We start from the raw sequence: 21,975 nt of genomic DNA on the forward strand, positions 1-21,975 counted from the left end.
ATAGTATATAATTTGGGTTGTGTAAGGTCACCATGATCTGCACAGGAAATTTTGTGAATTCATGAACTTACCGATGTTGAAAAATTACCAAAACAATGAAAATTTGGGGACAGATAAATGATAAGAAAAACTAATAGGGTAGTTTAGAGAGGTTTGGTGAGAATTTAAATTAATTTGCATGTGTGGGGATAAGGCTAAGAGCATCTTCAAATGAGATGCCAAAATGTACACATCAGCTATAATAGTAAAAAAAGACCACACTAATATTCTCCAACCGAAATGCCAAATCCTATGTGGCAATGACATGGATTGGCAGCAAAAGATGTTGCAAATTTCATGACCCAAAAATCTTTAGTATGTTGTGATGCAGACCACACAGCTCAAAGAATTGAAGAAAGCCAAGGTTAACGGCCAAGTGGTCACACGGACTCGTCTGCTTCTGTAAGTAAGGCGTCTAGCTGCCGACCATATGGCTAACAACTTTGCAAAAGTTCTACACCAACACATACGGTTGCATAGGCTATGTGGGCCTGTCTACTTATAGAAAAGCAGCACGCTTGCCGTTGGTCTAAAGGTCAAACGTTGGACGTAAACAAAAAAAGCGAAGATGAAGAAAAACGAAGGAAGTAAGTTTATTAAATTTTCTAGCGAAATTGATAAATAAGTAACAAAGGCCAAAGGTGTTCAAGTAAAGCAAAAAGCAACAAGGAAAATAAAGAAAATCCTAAAGGCTACCTAGAAGACTACACTTCAACAGCTTGGACATCCAACGACTACTCAGTCGCCACACCTTCAATAGCCGTGACGCTCTTAGCAACGACATCATCTAGCGCTTCACCCTCGGCTGCCCGAGCCTGGGCACTAACTTATTCGATTACTTCACCAATGGAAGCCTCAAAAGTAAAGGCAAACAAGTCTTTCGGAGAAATAGAGAAGGTCTCAAAGCCTTGAGCCTAGTTTTCTTACCCTTCAGCTGCTCGTTCTCCTCGAGCAGACTGACACGGACGCGTTGCAGATCGTCCATTTCCTTCTTCAGACTTTCATTGATCTTCAGTGCACCTTGGAATTCCAACACTTGGGGTTCAAGCCCATTAACGATCCCCTTGAAGTGGATCACTTGATTATAAGTAGCAATCAACTATTTATCCTTTGCATAAGTAGCAGAACGAAGCTCAGAAACAGCAAACTCAAGATCTTGAATCTGAGGTATGTAACATCCAATCTCCTTCTCTGCACTTTTATACTTAACTTGGATCACGTTAAGCCTAGTCTTCAAGTTAACGATCTCTTGGCGAGCAGTCTCAAGCTACAGAGAACTAGGGACAGAGATATTAGGCCCCTTCAAAGCGACAAGCTCAGACTCCAATTTTTTATCCTTTTGGTGGAAGAATAAGCCTTAGTTGTTATAGTCGTTGCCACCCCTTTGGCAGCCTTGGTGTCCTCTTGGTCTAAAATCGCTGTTTTGTACATCATGGTGTCCCATTGGGCAAACAACGTCTCTGACGCCATCAACAAATTTGGCACATCTGTCTATATCTTCAAGCAAATCTAGCGCTAGCAAATCTAGCTTTAAAAGGGCATAGATCTCAGCAGACTCTCCAGAAACAGGTTTTCTCACAATTGCCCATACGAGCAGTCTCCTCTTTCTCAGCTGGCGAATCAGTCCCAGCAGCAAAATGAGTGGGTCTTGGCACCACTTTAGCAGCAAAGTCCATCATATCGCTCTTTATAGTAACAAGCCTCTCCAAATATGAATTGGACTTAGCTCTCAACGGACGTCTTAGTACAGACTTTGGCACTAGGGGCATGACAAAACCTCTACGCTGAGCAATCCTATCAGCAATCATATTAGCCATCTTCGACATGGCAGGCGTCATAGGCTCAGATTTAGCAGCCTCATTTTTCTTCTCATTGGAAGAAGTCAAGTCAATCATAGGCCTCTCAGCAGCAGGCAGACTTTGACGAGTAGCGAATGAAGTCTTTAGTTTTTTCTCAACCAGCATCTCTTGAGTAGGGGAGGAATATCTCTTCTTTCCACCTTCATTCATAGTAGGCTCCATGACACAATCAGACGAGCCAATGCATCCGTCTTGATTCTCTTTATCTCCTCTCTCGGGAGCAGCCCATCTTTCTCCCGGCAAAGATGACTGAGTAGCCAACGCCATTCACGGTACTCAGCAGAGAAGCTCAACCCATATTGACTTTTTCCTTATTTTTTCTCTCGGACTAGCAAGCAAGAAAGGCATGCATGCCCAGCATTCCAGTAGCTTATGAGGCATGTGACCTCCTCATTTCTCTCAATCGCCAACCTGGCCCGCGTTAAGCCCAAAGGACATGAGCTATACGGCTCGCCTAGCAATGCGCCCCAACGCCTCAATTCGTGGTCTCAGCCGCACAGCTGCCATTGGCTTTAGCCAAACCGAGCAGCCTAAACAGTGGTTCATACCACAACACCTCCTCGGTCTATGCCGAGTTGACTCCTGGCTCCTGTTAGTCAACGTATTGCACCACCCTGACGGCTGCCCTGTTGCAACACTATCCAAGAAGAAGATAAGGAAAATTAATTTTTTTTTCTTACCTCGGTGCGCCGCGAAGAAAATGAAGAAAGCAACGAAAAACGATCATTTGCATAGGCAAGTGTAGAAGATTGTTAGGGGATGGGGAGCAAATATCCTCTAACTTTCTCTCTCTAGTAGGGTAGAATAAATTGCTCTCTGAAGTTGATTTAATAATCTACTTACGGTAGACTTAAATAGGCTTTAGAAGTAATTTATTTCCCTTTCCTAGAAGGATCTAATTTCCAATTAAAGAGGGAATCTACATCAAAACAGGAAACAATCCTATGTTTCCTAAAGTAAGAAGATCTCTACACCTACTGCCCTTTCCTGCGAGCAGCCTAACTGGTGTGGGGGCATTTGTGGAGCCAAAAATATGAAGGTGACACGTGGATTTTTGGGTTACCTTCAAGACGCACCGAAACTCCCACGTGCAAGCAGTGGACAATAACGGCTCAATCAAGGTCAAAGGTGAACAAAATAGGTATTCATTCAAAACATATTTCATCAATCCTCATCAAATCTTCCCCACAAGGTAACCCCAAATTATTCTTTTCAAATTAGGATTAATTACCAAAATTAATTGATTAATTTTCTAATTAATTGGTTAATTTTCTAATTTTTGGCTCTAATTGCAAGATATTATTTTGAAGAGCCAAAAATCACCATAAGTGGCCAAGCCCCTTTTCTCCAAATACGGACCGGCCACACCCCTATAAATAACCTTCATTTCTCCCAAAAACCTAAGTCCAATTCTCTTGCAAAATTCTCCAAATTTCTCTAAACACTTTTCCCTCAATTTCTAACTTTGGTATCAGAGGTTCTTTGGCCAAAGGCGCCCTCCCCCCACCATTTATCGCGGACGTGTGAGGCTCTTGGCATCGGAGGTTCTTCGGCCAAAGTCCCCCCACCCCCCCATTTCATTGCGGGCGTGTGAGGCACTGAGGCTCTTGGCCTTAACCTAAGGTGTTAATTGTTTTGCAGGTGCATTTTTGTCCAAGAAGAAGAAGATGGAAATTTGCATCAACAAACATGATATATTTACACTAAGGGAGTGAGAATAAATTAAGCTATGCATTGGGCTTATAATTTAACAACCATCTCCACTAAGATGTCGTGTAATGTTCAGTCCTCGTTGACGAGAAATGACCTTGTCAACTCGGTTGCTGTCTACCGAATATTTTCTTTGGTTCGATCGTGCACAAGACAACCGAATATTCGTAGCCTATTTGTACGTTGTCTTCCAAACGATGTGAGTCCGAATGATCCTTGATCCTACCAAGAAAAGATATACATGAAGAAATGTCAAAACTATGATGCAAATCCATTTTTAAGGGTTGATATGGCAAATCGATATATTCTAAAACTCCACTAGTGTGAAATGAGCTCAAAATAAGGAGTGAAATGTGCAAAACATTTGGATTCTAAAAAAGTCTTATTGTCTTACATACAAGATACATAAAAGTTTCGCAATGTCTAGAAACTCTTCACACAAACTCTAGGAATTCTTATTTTTAGAATATCCCTAATCCCTCAATACCCTTTAGCCCAATACATGTAATTAAGAAAATTGACCGTATTAAGAATGGCAAGAAGTGTGCAAAACAAATCCGAACGGATATGATTCAAATCATCTCCTCCAAGACATTCTCTACCAAATTTTGCACTCACTGAATTTGCTATGGACACCAGAACTAAGCTTAAAAAGTACCCCAAAGATATTGAACACCATGACAATGCAGTTCACGTACTCCTCATGGTACTTGGCGCCTCTGAGTAAAAGAACTCGAGCATTCCTCCAAGAGTAAGCATGTCGCAAACTCCTAACAAGAGGAATTGCCATCCTAGCCAAAAGACAGACAATGTGACATCATCGTGAGCCGCTTTGCACCTCTTAGCTTCAACTAGGGCAGCTACAGCCATTGACCCAGACGCCAGTGCTAGACCCAGTCCGATCTTTCAAAGGGGTTGGAGCATGTGACTTTTGTGTTGGAACCGTTCGCATAGGGAATTGAAGCAAGCACGATGGAGAGAGGGGGTACGTTTAAGGACTGAGTGGTGATTTCAAAGTTGCGTGAATTTCTGTTCATTTTGCTCTCTTGTACCACTGAGAATGATTCAACTTGGGCTAGGCAGCAATTCATCATGATTGTGCTGCAAAGATGGGAACCTGAGAAATTATTATGTACTAATAATACTTAATTTAATTAGGCACAAAGAAGAAGTTACTTAAGCTTGTCATAGGACTGTCCATCCGCTCTGTTCGGATTGATTGAAGATACTGCACGCTGGTTCCCCGCTCTTTCGTTCGATGAAGGTTTCCAGTTTCGAGCTGCATAAACAAGTACCTTTCACAATTCACACATCTAAAAAAAATAAAATCAAAATCCAGTGGCATCAGTCTGTTTGATAATTGATACTACTATGTCTTCAAAAGTACTTTGTCTAATTTCAGTTTTACCTTGATGATTCATGTTAACGAGTTCCCTGCAGTGGGACTTTGTGCCTATAAAACGGAGTCCCAATGATGAAAATGACTAGTGACAAACTCAAGGCTATAACTCTTATCAAAAAGCTCCAATTCCAGCCTATGTGATCTTCCATCCAAACCACAACAGTTGAGCTTATGAGTCCCCCAAGGCATATGTCAAAGTTAAACGAATTGAAGAAGGCAGAGATGAGCCTCACATCATTGTGATCAAGCTGATTAGCACCATGTGCACGTAAGGCGACATTGAGTCCAGCTATACCAGCAGCAAATACATAGAGGCCAACGTATAGAACGGTTGTTTGAGACAGAGAAGGCTTCGCTTTCACAGCTGGTCGTAAATGTGGGAATTGAGCTTGGATTGCCAGCAAGATTACTTCCTATACTTGGTACCGAAAAGCTCATTCAATTTCGTATTACATGCTTAGATGAAAACATGCCATGAAACATATACATAGTTGAAAGAAAAGCATCCCGCTAAGTTTATTGCACAGAAGATGATGAAGGTTGTGAAGCTTGTGAGGAGTGAGTCACAAATAAAGCCTCCCACGAAGGAGAGCAGAAAAGAGGTTCCCATGAAATTGGTCACCATATTTGCTGATGTAGCAGGTGAGTAATGCATTGACAACCGGAAGTATGAGACGAAGTTAATGGCATTGGATAAGAAAACCATGTTGATCAGCACCCCAACAACTGCAAACAAAAAACTAAGAACAAATTTCCTCATCATAGAACTACTTCTTACACCCTTACAAATCAAAGTTTTGTGGGATTTACAAATACCCCACATTGTAAGGAAAGTTGAGGTTTCACCCTAACAATCTTTAGTCGTTGAAAATAAAAGTCATGCATTAAGTTCTTAAAAGATCTTGGATTGCATTTGTTGAAGAACATGAGAATCCCACAACGGAAAATTGACAGGACTAAATATGACATATTGAGTATGTTCCACCCTTTATTACACTGAGACTTTTTGTAACAAACTCTCACACATGCCTGCTATGCAGGTGGTAATATGCAAGTTAAGTGACAATAATAGTGTGGTTAGTAATGATTAATGAGTCATTGACCAACTTTACCATTATTTTTTAGTTAAAGTACTCATTGTCTATTAATTTTGAGTTGGATGTTCATATTCTAACATTCTAACAGATTACTAATGTAGTTCATAAAAATTTAAACTTAAGTAGAAGGTTGGATAGGACTGAGATAAAGTAAATCTAATCTTTACTATTCCGATAAATTAAGGTCTCCGCAACTTGGTAAATTTAGAAGTTACCACATGTAAGAGCAGCAACTCTAATTCCTAAATATTTTTTGGGATTTGCCTCCTTTCCTCTCCAGTCAACAAACTGATCATCACTTTCTTTGTGAGAATCACTTATTTATGCTTATGCAAAACCAAATAATCAAATATACAAAAAAAATATATATATATCTGTTGTATACATATTAAACTGTGATAATCAAAATTGTGAAAATGTCTGGGTTTGAAATGAATGAGCCGAGGTATTTTCCTTACAAATTATTTTAAAGTCCTACGATCGTTGAGGCCTAACCAAGAAAACAATATAACAACAGAAGGGCTCAAAAAAAGCCAACCCCGCCGATGAAAATACTGATAACCCTAACATAACCAAACCAAGTAGATATACAAAAATAACAGATCTCAAGTCTCTACATTTAGTTCTTGTGCATTTATCCGCGTTCCGCTCTATCTCAATCATTCTAACAATCTAACGAGTTAAAATATGACACATCATCTAGCATTAAATTTAATTAGTTTATTTTGTTTTCTAATTTTCTAAAAAGACTTTAACCTTGTTCTACCGTTAGTCTTTTGTAGACAATTAAAACTGTAACCTTTTATGACTGCCAAAAATCACATAAACTGATCCGATGAATCATATCAAGCAAAAACCCAAAAAACGATCTCTCTCTCTCTCTCTCTCTCTCTCTCTTTGGATTATCTACAATCATTTTTTGGTTTGAATATTCGGTTCGTGCTACCTCGGCTTTTTATACTTTTCCCAAAACTTTCGTGGGATTACTTAACATGCAGTACAATCATAGTAGAACCTCAAACCAATCAAACCATTTTTTTTTCTTTTCTTTTTTGAGGTTTGTAAGCTTTGTGAAATATTTGCTAGGATGTTGAATCTCTTTTATTCTCGTTGTAAGTTTTAATGGATCAGTTGTAAATAGCAGCAAGCATGGTTTTGATGGTCTACAATGGTAGGATTCAAGAGAGAGGATCAATGAAACTTTGGGAGAGAAAAAACTTAGTGCAGTTAGAAAAATAATTAGAATCTAAAAATAGAACAAAACTTCGTAAATTCTCTATTAACCTATGTATCACTTTATAAGTTATTAGATTATTTGAATGATCGAAATACAATAAAATACGGTACATGTACAAATCCTAAATAGAGAGATTCAAAATCTCAAAATAATATAGTCGGGACTTGCTCATCAAGGCAGTGGAATTGCCTTTGGTGCAAGTAAAACTCGGATCATAATCAAATAAATGATGATGATTCTTGGAGGTAATAAACATAAATAATTTATTGTTCAAAGAATCAAAGAATATATTTTGAGTTAAAACCAAATCTATTACAAATAATTGGAAAGTATTATGCTTCCTTCCTAAGTATCAAATATCTGTGTAAATACTAATTAACACAATTAAAGTGGATTTTTTTAAAACAAATCTGAAACCAAAAGTTTTCGATTTGGTATTAGACTATCGATAAGATATGATGAACCCTAGCTACAAGGTACTAGGTCTCAGTGCTCGTGCAACCAAAGAACAAATCAAACAAGCATACAGAAAATTGGCATTGAAGTATCACCCGGACAAACACACCAACTCCCCCCAAAACATGAAAGACGATGCCACCCTCAAGTTCAAAGAGGCCACAGCGGCCTATGAGAACCTCATGAACAACAACAACCATAGCCCAGACCACCACAGCGACGATGACATTGACAACAATGACCATCATTGCAACAAAGAGAACGACAATGAAAAACGTGATTTTAATCACCATCACTATGACGATGGTTACAACTATAGCCATCAACACTACTATAGTGACTATAGTGGCAGTGGTTATAACTACCATCGCTTTGATGACGATGACGGCTACAGCAACAAGTATTACCATCCGTATGCCGATGATTTTGACTATAAACACCACTGTAGCAGCAATTCCTATAGCCACGACCAAGACCACGGTTACAACTACAACCACCACCGCTATATCCTCCACGAGTATTACGATTACGTCTTTAGCGGCCATCACTCTCGCTCCCATTGTCCTGATTACAGTTACTACAACAATAATGACAGTGGTGAATATTGTAACAAGACCAATATTGAAATCCTTGGAACTGAATTTTGGGGCGTTGATGTAGATGATCCTAAGCCTGCAAGCGGTATTGTGGTTTTCATAAAGTAGGGTTACTCTTTCACTTCCTAAATTTCTCCTTTGATCTTCTCAAGTTTTTTATTCTGTTATTAAAAGTTATTTGAAGAATATATTTACGTATATTCATTTTGAATAAAAACATTTTAAATTCAGTCTGAAATTGTTTCATTTTAATTTGTAGTTTTGTATAATGCAGTATGCTTATTACTGGGTTTCAGCGGACTGCATCATGGGTGAAGAAATTTTGGGTATGTTTCAGAATTTCTACTTTCGATCCTCTTCTCTTTCATCTTCGTATAAGAGATTTATGTTAAATTCTGAATCTATACCAACAATTATGCATATGTTCGTTTTTTATTTTTTAGTTTTTTTTAGTGCAGCATGTGTTCATGTTACTTCACGAAAGTATAATGATCTCTTTGTTTGGCAAGAGAACATTATGCATATTATACAAATCAAAACTTTAAACTGCACATAAACCATAAATATGGGACTAACAGGTATAATTGGACTTATGTTGCTTATATGATGTGATTGAAAATAGTATGCCTAGACATTGCCGATTTATGTCTAGTGCATACATGTAGCATTGCATCTGCAATTCTTTTTAGTACGAACGATAGTGGTGAGGGAGAAAATGAACCTAGGACCTCATGTACATGGATGAATACTCTTAACCACTTGAGCTACGAGTCTTTTGCTGATTTTCTTATTCTTTGGTTGGCATTTAGGGGTTCATGTATGACACTAGTCACCAGTGTTAGAAGAGATTTCTATTTTGATCAAAATACATAACAGTCAATAGAAGAGATTTCAAGTCCGATAAAACAAATAGTAATTTTTTTAGTTAACTGTAACTATCTTCAGACTTTCAATCTAACTAGCTAGATGAGTTTGTAATGCATAATGCAAGGCTTTCCTTAATTTTCATGTTCTTTAAATTTTCTTAGTGTACTCTTGCGTTTTACCCATTGTTCGTCATCACATTTGCAATTTACTTTCCACGATTCTAGTATTCTATCATATTTATCAGATTTCTTATTACTAATGATCGTCTGTTCCTTGTTTGTTTAAGTCAAAAATCATACAGAGAAGCTCAGAAGTCACGCATGAACACACAGATTGAATTGAATCATTATCCAATCAAAAACTGAACTTTGTTGGATTCGATCAGATTGGATTGGATAACCTTGTATCTTTTCTCTTTTTTTGGCAATGCGACATTCAAAACTCTTCTAATCTATTAGAAGAAAGATTCGAACTCATGTGCATGGAAGATTCGAACTGGGATTGGATAACCTTGTAGGCTTGTATCTTCTCTGTTTTTTTTTTTCTTTTCTTGAACACACAGTTTGATTTTAAGTATCATAATACTTATTCAAAGTATTAGACTATTAGTTGCTCGTGGCAGTTTGCCGATTGATCTAACCTACAATATATGCGGATAACCCTGAATCTAATGTAACTGCGTTGGATTCATCCTGTAATCAAGTTACTCATACTTCAGAAAGCAAAGCTTTTTTTGCTTTGATCTCTATGTTAAGATTCAGAAATGTGAAAAATCAATTGTAGGCATTATATGTTGGATATTTTCTTTGGAGTTTCTATTAGCACTAAAAAAATCATCATACACGAAAGAAAACTAGCAGTCAGAAATAAGTTGACCCTCCATCTCTAGCAGTCTTATCCCTCCATCTCTAGCCACTTTGTCCTTAGTTCCATTGATATCGATATTTCTTATGTTAGGTGGCTGTTGAAGAGAGAAGATGGTTCTTTTTCCTCCTTTCACTATTTCAGGAGAAAATTTGGCATGTACTCATTACAATTCATTTGTTTTGAATGCAAGTGACTATTTACAATCAGAAATAAGTTGAACCTTTGCATGCATGACGGCGTGGGTTCGAACTCCGTCAGTGACTAATCTAATATTTAATCTAACAAAATCTATTGAATGACCAAAAAAAAATTATAAATTTTGAATAGATAAACTTATTTAAAAAAAAATAGAAACAAGGCAATGGAAAACAAATTTTAAGTTTTAAGAAATAAAGGGGCGGATTTTGAATTTCAAGGAGTAAAGTGGAATCAAAACTAAGTTTTAAGAAGTAAAGTGACGACTTTTAATTGTAATGACATGTACCTAATTTTACGATTTTATTAATTTTAAAAGAATAAATTGATGAAAATGCCCCTATGGGAAAAATTATTGACTTTCGTTGACCGTCATTTGATGATGTGTATGAGCTATTATTTTATTGTATTCTCGAAGTACTCGACGATATAAACGCTTAGGTGCATGTGGATCGAAATCGAAATTACTACAAAATTTTAAGAAACTATGAACATTAAAAGCGATTTGGTAATTTTAAGGGAAATATTTTCTTTTTTTTTTGTGGCTTTGTTTTGTGAGCCAATAGGGCCCACGCCCCACCCTTTCCCTCGCGGCTCTCTCCCAGGTCTCCCTATCCCTCGGAACTCTCTCATTTTTGTTATTTCTTTCTTCAACTCTCTCATCCCCCTCACTGCCACCTCACCTCTCTTACTCTCTCAGCCCTCACTATAACTCTTTACTTCTCAAACTCTCTGTATCACTGTCCCTATCTGCAAGTGCAGAGTCGCCGGAGTACCACGACACCCATCAGCGACACGGCAGATCACCACCCATCTGTGAAGCCAGAATCGAGGGTACAGAGCCTCGAGCTCGCTCATCCCTCTCTCTCTCTCATCTCTGCACTCTCTGTGAACTGTAATCCCGAACCACCATCACTCGCCGGCTCCGGCGAGCCAAACCATCAAACCACCACCACGCCGTGTTATTCCCCATCTCTGTGTAAGCTCAACCGTGAACATCCAACCCAAACTTGAGACACTACACCTCACTGTCGCACCATCGTTGTTCATGGGATTTTCCGGCGAGTTTCTCCGTTTCTAACAAAGGTGAGCTTTGGGATTCCCTCAAACCTTCAGTATAGATCGATCTAGTCTCATTTATGAACTTGAATGTTGTCGTGCTGAAGCTGGGAACGCAAGACCATCAAGGAGGAGATTTCCCAGTTTTCTGGGAAGTGAGATCGTGGCCACTGAGCCATTTTCAGACAATTTTTTTCGACCTGAACGACCACAACTCGGCCCCATTTGGATACGGTTTTGTTTTTCATATTCCTAGCTTTGATTTGAGTCTTGAATCACTAAAATTGGTTGAGATTTGAACTAGAAAATAGTTCTGGAAGTTAGCTAAAAAACCTGCAAAAACCTGGAAATCGCAATGAAGGCGCATGGGCGTGCATGGTGGCCGGTGCATGCAGCGTGTGGCTGCCTGTGCAGCTACCTTGTGGCGGCGTGTGGAGGAACTCAAGGTTACTCTTTAGGTTTCTTCACATGTTGAATCCGAATTTGCTGTCTATTTTCCGAAATTCGACTTTTTAAAAATAGATCTTTTATTAGCCGTATACGGAAATTTACATTAATATGTTATATATTAGTGTAAATGGTTTCATTTCTAGGTGAAATGCATTGCAACAATCTTCGAAGCCCACGAGATGGGTTCGACTCGATGACATGATTTGCGAGCGTGCCTTTACTTTTAAATATTATATATTTATTTAGTTTCCATTTATATATTCATAAAGAATTTTTACGTTATGTCTAGATTAGATTACCATTTATAAGAATTAGCAAAATGATAAAATTTACGGAATTATGCTAAATCCTCTTGGATGCATAAGTATGTGAATTATTATGGGATTTATTTACGGCCATGAATGATATTTTACTGAACAGTACTATGTCAACTAGAACTATTGATTTACTGTTGCATGATCATATTTACATTATTTGCTCATCGTGTGCTACACTGGTGTTAGTACTCGCCCGGGCCAGAGCTAGTCTTCACGTGTACGCTCACTTTGGATCCATTGTAGGTGCTAGTCTCATCCTAGATTGCTATAAGCAATTAGGATTTGTATGTGATGTGCATAGCGCCAATCTTCAAATGATTGTAGTACTAGAGCGTAAATAATTTCTTTACACCCAGTCTTGTTCATGTCAGAATACCTCTGTATGAACTCATGTGCCAGCATATGTCGATGAGCATTCGATATGATATGTTCGTTTATACGAGATATTGTGATTATCAAGTATTATATGTCTTATACACGGCAATATTGAGACTGATTGCACTTTGAGATATTATCGTTTACGGTAAGTATTTTTATACTATATGTAGCGTATATATTTGGAAACTATACTTGTTTTATGGTCAGAGTTTATATTTTTTTGAAAAGGTTTTAACAAAGCTTTATTTTTAGGCCCACTCACCCTTATTTTTCGCCCCTCCAAGTTTCAGTAGCAGAGCTTTTGTGTCGACGAGGATTCTTGGAAAATGTTGGTATAGGAGAGTACCTTTGATGGTATAATTCTTATCCTACATTTACTATACTTTACTTATGTACGTGTGAATTGGATTCAATCTCGCTCACATGCGCACTGCATTTAGGCACTTTTAGATTTAAATTTACTCATATTTCCACATCATTACACTTTATGGCTTCGTCACCTTCATGGTGTCAGCTAGCACAGCTCAATTTGAAGTCCAAGCGGATATCTCGGATCAGGGTGTGTCATAATTTTCAAAAGGCAAAGTGAAATCGTAATCGAGTTCCAAGAAACGTATAAATTAAGTGGAAAACTAATGAAAATGGCTTGAAAACTTTAAGTTTTAATCAAAAGAACAAAAAAATGTTGTAAGTGAATAGGGGGTAAAATGTCCTTAATGTTAAGATTCCCTAAATTAAAGGCCCTATACTTTTAGAGAATTGTTATTAGCACTCCAAAAATCTCATTCTACACTCCTCACAAGTGTATTTTTTTTCTTCTAATTATAGAAAATTTTGAAATGCCAAATAAGATTTTTGAAATACTAATACTAATTCTCTACTTTTAATTTATGATCGAGGGTAATTGCGGACCAACTCCACCACTAATAAATTGATTGGGCCTAGGCTTCTCTTACAGCCCAAAAACAATAATAATCTTAACGTGCGGTACCCATGCAGCAGATTGCAGCTATGCCATATATATTCCCTCGCTTAAAACCCTAGCTGTCTCTGTGCCTCTCTCTCGACTCCCAAGCACCATACTGCTCCTCGTCTCAATCAGGTTCGAAACCCTAATCTTTGATCCGAAAAATCGAAGCTTTTTCTTGACCTAATATCTGCAACAATGGTTATTTGCGCTTTCCCCCTAATTTAATTTTACTGAACGCGTGAATTTGCTGTTGTTATTTTGAGTGACAGGAAAAATGGCAGTCCCTTTGCTGAAGAAGCAAATTGTGAAGAAGCGTAAGACCCACTTCAAGAGGCCCCAGAGTGACAGGAAGCACTGCGTCAAGGTATGAGTCTCTGGGTCATTTCATTTCTCTTCGTTTATTTTTTCAATTAATTGAATCATTGGAGTTTTGATGCCTCTAATGTATTAGAAATTGTTTAGTTTTGGATATGAATTTTTAATTGGGTTATTTGAGTAGGATTATTAAATTCTTAACCAGTTAAGTATTGGGCAATTTGGGCTTAATCGAAACTTGGATTATCTGGTGATATCTGCAAGTTAAGGATGGGAATATTAGTTATCACACATGTATTTGCTTGTGATGACTTGGGTAAGTTGAAAGTTAAACTTAAATCTTGAATGCGAGGTGTCTGAAACTATTTTTACTGTATCGGTGCTTTATTGTTTTAGTGATGTTGTGTGTAGTAGTTGTAAAATGTGTTTCTCCCAACCTTCAAGGTTTTTGTTTTCGCTGCACTTACCAGAAGTTGGGTTGACCCATAGTATTGTTTGCAGTTCGGATTTTTTTTTTTTTTTTATCTAGGTGGCTGAAATTTGAATTAGAATGTGAGAAATATTGAAAAATGACTTGCCATGAGGTGATGAATCTCATTGTGCATCTTTTGCGTAGTTGGCGATGAAATTGTTATTCAACTGTTCTGTGTTTAGGGTAGATAGTATGGCCTGTTAAGCAACCATGTTGCTGCCTCCGTGTGCTTCGATAGTCAGATGCATGTAGGGTGATCAAGTGGTTCGATATTGTTGTTTTAGGAGATGCATACTTCTTTGTGCATGTTTGCTTCCTGGAGCCTTGGTATTAAGTTGCTCTGTTTTAATGTATCTACTTTACTTATGGCAGGAAAGCTGGAGAAGGCCCAAGGGTATTGATTCACGTGTCAGGCGAAAGTTTAAGGGATGTGCGTTGATGCCCAACATTGGCTATGGGTCAGACAAGAAGACTCGTCACTATCTGCCTAACAAGTTCAAGAAATTTGTCGTGCACAATGTCAAAGAGGTTGAACTTCTAATGATGCACAACAGGTATGAAACCATTCATTTAAATTACTAGTCCAGTCTCCACTTGTCATGTACACATTAGAATTTTCTCACCCTTTGTTTCTCTAATGTAACTGCAGGACCTACTGTGCTGAGATAGCACACAACATTTCCACCAGGAAGAGAAAGGAGATCGTCGAGCGTGCAGCCCAGTTGGATGTTGTTATTACCAACAAACTTGCCAGGTTGCGCAGCCAGGAGGATGAGTGAACCTTGCAGCTGTTATGGTTTATTTTGCTATGTGTGTTTCCTACTGTGCTAGTTTTCGGAATTTTGGGAGAAATCTTATTCAGTTTGTTTTCGATTCGGTAGTGTTGAATCTAGACTATTTTACTAAGCTAGTCATGTTAGATGACCTGAAGTTCTACCAATCTGTTTGATTTTGCCACATTTTTGCAAAGTATGTTTCTTTTTAATATGCAAAGTAAGACCAATACTATTGCCATCCAAAAGGCCATTGTGTTAAAGCATAGGCAGTGCGACTTTCGTGATGTATTTTTGGGTTAATTCCACTTTGTATCTTTTGTATCATGGACGTACCTGGCAACCTTGCGTTTCCAAAAGTGGCCTAGCCTGCCCGAAACCCTCATCACCGGCCCACAAGACCAAAGCAATTCAAAATTATTGTCCCTTTATTTCCCTGGACAGGTACATCGGAAAATTTCGTGCTTACGTTACCAAGATTAGTTTAATTAAGAAATCAATGTGTTTGTTGAATTTAATAAATAAATCAATGTGTTTGTTTTCAAAAAACACAGATCGACGAGTATGTTCGAGTTTTCTTTGCAAAAGTTCTTAGTTATTGTGTTTAATGCATTTGTGAATTCACCTAACACCAATGTAGTGTCTATGTAAATACAAAAATATGTCCTATGAACGACGCATTAAGAAATAGCAATTGACTTGAAGTTAAACGGACAAAGTCAATGGTATAACACTTTGAAACTTTGCAAGTGGCCCTCCACTACTGGAGATGAGTGTTGCTCTTGCACCACAGCGTAGGTTCAAATTCCGTCGATTCTCTAATCTAACAAATCTATTGTTTGACCAAAAAAAAAAAACACTTCGAAACTTTTTGTAACTTTTTTATTTTTATTTTTTTTTATCAGAACTTTGAAACTTTGTTATTGTCCAATTTTTAAAGGACAAAAACCAACTAGTCTAAAAATACATGAGAGTATAATTTGCTCTTTTACATATTTTATGGGGAATTTCACACGTATTTAAAGCAAAAGTCTACAACAAACAAAAGTAACCATCCTAATTGGAGAAGATGATGTGTGAAATCCTTATATTCGTGTTCTTATTCCGGAAAAAGTACTCCGCCATACTTGAGATAGTGAGCTATAACCTTTCAAAATAAGGGAATAAATTTGCTCACCATATTCGGTGATGCTCATAACTCAATTTCTATCTGTTGAATGAATTTTAAAATTTTGATGATGGTAAATAAGGCGATGCACATTACCATCGTCTAAGAGTGATGAACAAAAATGTACCCTTAAAATAATGAGCATGTCTAACCAAATTCGGCCGATTAAAAAAAAAAAAAAACAGTAAGCAAAGATACCTTTTTTTTCTTCCGAAAAAGAAGAATCAAAAGTTTTTGGAGATAGTTCAAGTCGTAATTCTAAAGAAGTGTCGGGTAGGATTAGAATAAGTTTAGAACTCGGTTTTCTTTAACGTAACAAAAACGAAAATCAAAATATAAAAAACCAAGGTACTCTGTTGTGTACAAGTTCCGTATGGTGCGTTTTGGTTGGTTTAATTACTAGATTGCTCTTGAGATATTAGATTATATATATAACTTTGAATTTCGTTGTTGTTATTGTGTATGTGAATGGTAAAGTGTACAGTATGTGAAAAGCATAAAATATCTGTCAACCAAAAACACGCAGGTAGATCGTTTATGTTGCAACTTCATTAATAGGTCACCCTTTTTCCTGCATTTCACGTGCTTTTCACATGAACTTGTCAAGCAAGTCATTGTCTGGAAGTGTGCATGATCTTCCCTTCTTTCTTTTTTCTTAATTAATATATGAATTTAATAAGGATTAACTGAGTCAAACAAGTGCCAAAAAGTCATTAATCTTTAGGTCATTTAACAACAATATTATTTAATCATTACGTTTTTGTCAAGAACAATTAGTGTAGTTGTAGACACTTTAGGTCATTAAGCCATAATTTTCGAGAGGGTAATCAAATGGCGGATTCTTTGGTTAATTATGGGGTCGACCACCAGGGTACTTTTTGGTGGGATTGTTGTCCTCCTTGTGACACTGATGCTTATTTCTGCATCGTTTCTCACCTTTCGACGTTTCAATTTGGGTTTTCTTGGTCCATGAATTTTGGGGTTTTTTTTTTTCTTTTTTTTGACAGTAAGAATGTGGATGGTGGTAATATGGTCAAACTCAAGAAGGTGGCGGTGCACCAGCTAAAGCTGGTGGTGGTGGTGGCAACAGGGGTAATAAGAAGAAAAACAAGGGGAAAAAAGTGAATGCCCATGCTGATGAGGATGAGGGTGAACAATGTGACGACGCTTCTCCACCAAGCAATGAGTCACCAATTCAAGATAATACATTAAGAGAGATGGAAGTGTGCTTAGCCTCACAATGAGCTAACAATAATATAGTTCAAATTCGTCTTTGGCAAGAATCGAACCTAAAACCTCTTACTTACAAGTGAAGAGGAATACTACTACACCCTAGTACGAAGTGGCGACCGGCTCATAGTTTAAAAATAAAGAATGAATACATGACTAAACAAATGGCAATACTGAATCAAAGCTTATAAATATTTCCTTAATACGCATGAAAATAATCTTGTAAAACACAAGTTATACAACAGTCACATATTGCAATTAAAGTCTTAGTTTTGACGATGTAGATGTAATCGAACCACTTGATTATTGGTGTATTTTTCCTCATGACTCATCTCGTGATTCAAGAGATAATAATCCCATGACTTAGGGAAGAGCACGTCCAAGTGAATTCGCCCGGGGTGGACCTGATTCACAAAGAACTTCCGAGCCAGGAAGTAAGGGCGAGTTTGGCTAAAGTGAAAAGAGATGAAATAAACGAAAACTATTAGAAAGCTAAAAACTGAAAACAAAAAAACTTTGAAAAACAATCTAAAATATATTTATTATTCAAATTGTTATTCTCAGTATAATTTTGTGTACGTTGTACGTAGTACTTGAACTTGTAGTTTTCACTCTACTGTCATATCTTTCCTTCTCCACAACCAGGGACGGAGTCAGAAATTTCTTCTAGTAGGGGCAACCGAAAACAACTAAGAAAACCTTATTATAGTATGGTTATACGCAATATGATATTAAGGATGATTTCAAATGATGATGCATCACAATTCTAATGTTACAAAAATTTCAATATAGTAGTGGAAAGTCACAAAGTGATGAGAAATAAAAATATAAGTACATGATAGTGTAAGAATAGTGAAGCAAGAAATACCAACCTCCAAGTGAAAGATAAATCTATGGCAGAAATGAATGACACTTGTCAAGATCCTACATAGATTGTTATAAGATCCTACATAGTTTGTTATAAGGTTGTTAGATAACAGTTAGTAGAAAGCTTAGTAAGAAGATGTTGTAACAACATATAAAAGTCCTCTTTGTAAACAGAGAAAGAAAGTGAAAAATAACAAGTCTTTTCTTCTCTCAAAAACTGTTTCCCTCCTAACTCTCTCTCTCATTTCTTCCTCTTGATTCTGCGTTCTTTCTTCTTTCTTCATCTCCAAGGTTTCTGCAATTCTTACATGGTATCATCGTCTATGTCGATCCAAAGCTTCCGCATAATATCTGATACATACATTTCTTTCTCTTACTCCTCTAATTTGTAAACTTTTCTGAGATTTCTGGGCTAGTCAAAGTCCCGATACTCAAGATCTTCGTTTCTTCTACAATTGCCCACCAACTGTTCGATAAAAGTACGCAGTCACATACTCTCCTGTTGTTTCATCAATGGTTACTGCCGCGCAATTGCTTATTGTGCAATCGCCCATTACAAGTCTCATCTCTACAGTGTCTTCTTCTGTTACAGTCAAGTTGGATGATTCCAACTATCTTGTATGGAGTTTTCAGATCAATCTTCTGCTTGACAGTCATGGAATTCTTGGGTTTGTTGACGGGTCCAGGCAATGTCCACCAAGGTTTCTTGATGAAGCGAATATTGAAGGGGTCGAAACTGATGCCTATCAGGTTTGGAAAATGCATGATCGGGCTCTTATGCAGCTTCTCATTGCTACATTGTCCTCCACTGCGATCTCCTGTGTGCTTGGCAGTACAACTTCTCATGCCATGTGGACAAATCTCAAAGAAAGGTTTTCTACAGTTACCAAAACAACCATCTTTCAGATGAAGACAGAGCTTCAGAATATACAGAAAGGGTCTGATTCAGTGTCTGTCTATCTGCAAAGGATCAAAGATGTCAGAGATCATCTTGCTGCAGCTGGTGTTCGATTTGATGATGATGACATAATCATCCTTGCTCTGAAAGGGTTGTCTGCTGATTATAATACATTTCGGTGTGTTATTCGAGGCCGAGAGAATGGGATTTCTCTGAAAGAGTTTCGATCACAGCTTCTTGCTGAAGAAACTATAATTGGACAGTCTTGTGAATCTTCCTTGTCGTTTGGAACTGCAATGGTTGCAAGCACTCAGTCTGAAAAAGGCAAAGCTCTTAGTCTTGATCACAATTCAAGACAAGACTACAGTTTTAATGGTGGATCTACCTCTAATGGATTTCAATCTGGACAAGGGTCATCTTCAAATGGCTCTGAACATATTCATGGCAGTTATGGCAATACAATGTCTTCTGGGGGATATAAGGGGACACATTACAGAGGTAAAGGCAGAGGCAGATTCCAGTATAACAATAGTCCCAGATTTCATTCTCCACCATACAATTCGAGTCCTGGAATTCTTGGTGTCCCAAAGGCTTTTCAACATACTTGTCCTGATCATCCAAATGCGATTCCCACTTGTCAAATCTGTAACAAAAAAAGGTCATGTGGCTGCAGATTGCTTTCAAAGGCATAATACCTCAACTGCTGGACATGGAGCAGCTATTCAATGTCAAATTTGTTGGAAGTTTGGACACTCTGCTACTCAATGTTATCACAGAAACAACTTTGCATATCAAGGGAGACCACCCTCAGTTAATCTTACTGCGATGCAAGCAAGTCATAATCCTTCTTCATCATCTGATCAGTTTTGGGTAGCAGATACTGGTGCCACATCTCATATGACTTCCGAACTTGCGAATCTTGGCATGGCTACTCATTACCAAGGCACAGATTCAATAACCACTGCCAGTGGTGCAGGTTTGACAATTTCTAATATTGGTTCATCCACACTACAAGCTCCCAGCCACATCTTTACACTGAACAATGTGTTGCACGTTCCCAAACTTTCACAACACTTATTATCCATATATCAACTCTGCAAGGATAACAAGTGTAGATTCATATGTGATGATATTTCCTTTTGGATTCAGGACAAAATCACAGGGAAAATTCTTCTCAAGGGACTGTGTAAAGCTGGCTCTTACCCCATCCCGTTTAAGTCTCCACAGCAGATATCACCTGCATCATCCACATTCCATGCATGTTATCTAGCCAAACCAGTTACTACACGCTTATGGCATCAACGATTAGGGCATCCCTCCAATAAAGTCATCTCTGCAATGCTTCAACACATCAACCATTCTGCACTCCCAGATACCTGTCACAATATTTGTACTCCTTGTTTGGAAGGCAAATTTACCAAGTTGTCTTTTTCTTTTCCTGCCACTAAGTCTGTAACTCCATTAGAGGTCATTCATAGTGATGTATGGGGCCCTGCCCCTGTGCTGTCATTTGAAGGGTATAGGTACTATGTTAGTTTTGTGGATGAATGTACTCGATATACATGGATCTTTCCATTACGAAATAAAGCAGAAGTTTTTCAAATATTTGTTAAGTTTCATGCCTACATACATACCCAGTTCTCTGCACACATTAAAATCTTTCAAAGTGATGGTGGTGGTGAATTCATAAGTCATCAATTTCAACATTTTCTCACAACCAAAGGTATTTTGCATCAAAAATCTTGCCCCTACACTCCAGAGCAAAATGGATTGGCAGAACGAAAGCATAGACATATTTTGGAAACTGCCATCACCCTATTACAAACAGCCACACTTCCTTCCAAATTCTGGTTCTTTGCTTGTTCCACAGCCATTTATCTGATAAATCGAATGCCTTGTATTTCCTTACAAATGAAATCTCCTTACCAGCTATTATTTGGTCACTCTCCACCTCTTACACACCTCAAAGTCTTTGGGTGTGCTTGTTACCCTCTCTTAAAACCTTATAACACCTCCAAACTCCAACCCAAAACCACTACCTGTACATTTTTGGGATATCCAGCCAACTACAAAGGTTTTATCTGTCTAGATGGAATCACAAACAAAATCTATATTTCTAGACATGTTCTATTTGATGAAACATTGTTCCCATACTCTACCACATTATCTGCTATATCTCAGATGTCTTCATCTACATCCAAGTCCTTACTTCCTTCATCTGCCCCATTCATACCATCAGTGTCATTGCATAATCATGTCACTTTCCCATCATCACATCTTCATTCATCTTCTTCTCAAGCCTCAGAGTCCTTGCATCCAATTTCATCTAGTGCCACAGATTCCTTCTCTGCATCTACACCCTCAGAGTGTTTTCAACCACAATCATGTCCAGCTTCTGCATCTGTTCAACCATCTTCACTGCATAATTCCATGTCACTATTACCCCCTTCACCCATAGTGTCTAGCCCTCATGCTGTTACACAGTTCCTTATCCCTGATGATCCTGATTTCCAACAAGACACTCTAAGTGTTGATCTTCCCATCCATATGAATTTGCATCCAATGCAGACTCGTTCCAAAAGTGGCATTGTCAAAAGCAAGGCTTATTCTGCATCAGTGGCTCTCCCCTCACCACTTTTAGAACCCAAAACATTCAAAGCAGCTGCCAAAGTGAAAGAGTGGCAGTCTGCTATGCAAGAAGAAATTGGTGCTTTGAATTCTCAGAAAACATGGTCCCTTGTTCCTCTTCCACC

At 37.9% G+C, this 21,975-nt stretch overlaps 2 protein-coding genes and 1 pseudogene across 2 annotated transcripts; 2 read left to right on the forward strand and 1 right to left on the reverse strand.

Moving 5' to 3' along the window:
• Positions 1–4,088: 4,088 nt before the first annotated feature.
• Positions 4,089–5,833, reverse strand: LOC103961419 (annotated as a pseudogene).
• Positions 5,834–7,799: 1,966 nt separating this feature from the next.
• On the forward strand, positions 7,800–8,504 carry LOC125480358 (histidine-rich glycoprotein-like). The gene has a single exon (XM_048591103.1). The coding sequence runs from the start codon at positions 7,800–7,802 to the stop codon at positions 8,502–8,504; it is 705 nt and encodes a 234-aa protein (XP_048447060.1).
• Positions 8,505–13,504: 5,000 nt separating this feature from the next.
• LOC103932440 (60S ribosomal protein L32-1) lies at positions 13,505–15,226 on the forward strand. The gene is made up of 4 exons (XM_009342050.3): positions 13,505–13,631; positions 13,769–13,863; positions 14,659–14,840; positions 14,936–15,226. The coding sequence occupies exons 2-4, from the start codon at positions 13,774–13,776 to the stop codon at positions 15,063–15,065; spliced, it is 402 nt and encodes a 133-aa protein (XP_009340325.2). The 5' UTR covers positions 13,505–13,631; positions 13,769–13,773; the 3' UTR covers positions 15,066–15,226.
• Positions 15,227–21,975: the final 6,749 nt, after the last annotated feature.

Source organism: the organism of the source record quoted next, unplaced genomic scaffold, assembly GCF_019419815.1.
Source record: "Pyrus x bretschneideri cultivar Hongxiangsu unplaced genomic scaffold, Pyrus_bretschneideri_v1 Contig10, whole genome shotgun sequence".
Lineage (NCBI taxonomy): Eukaryota > Viridiplantae > Streptophyta > Magnoliopsida > Rosales > Rosaceae > Pyrus > Pyrus x bretschneideri.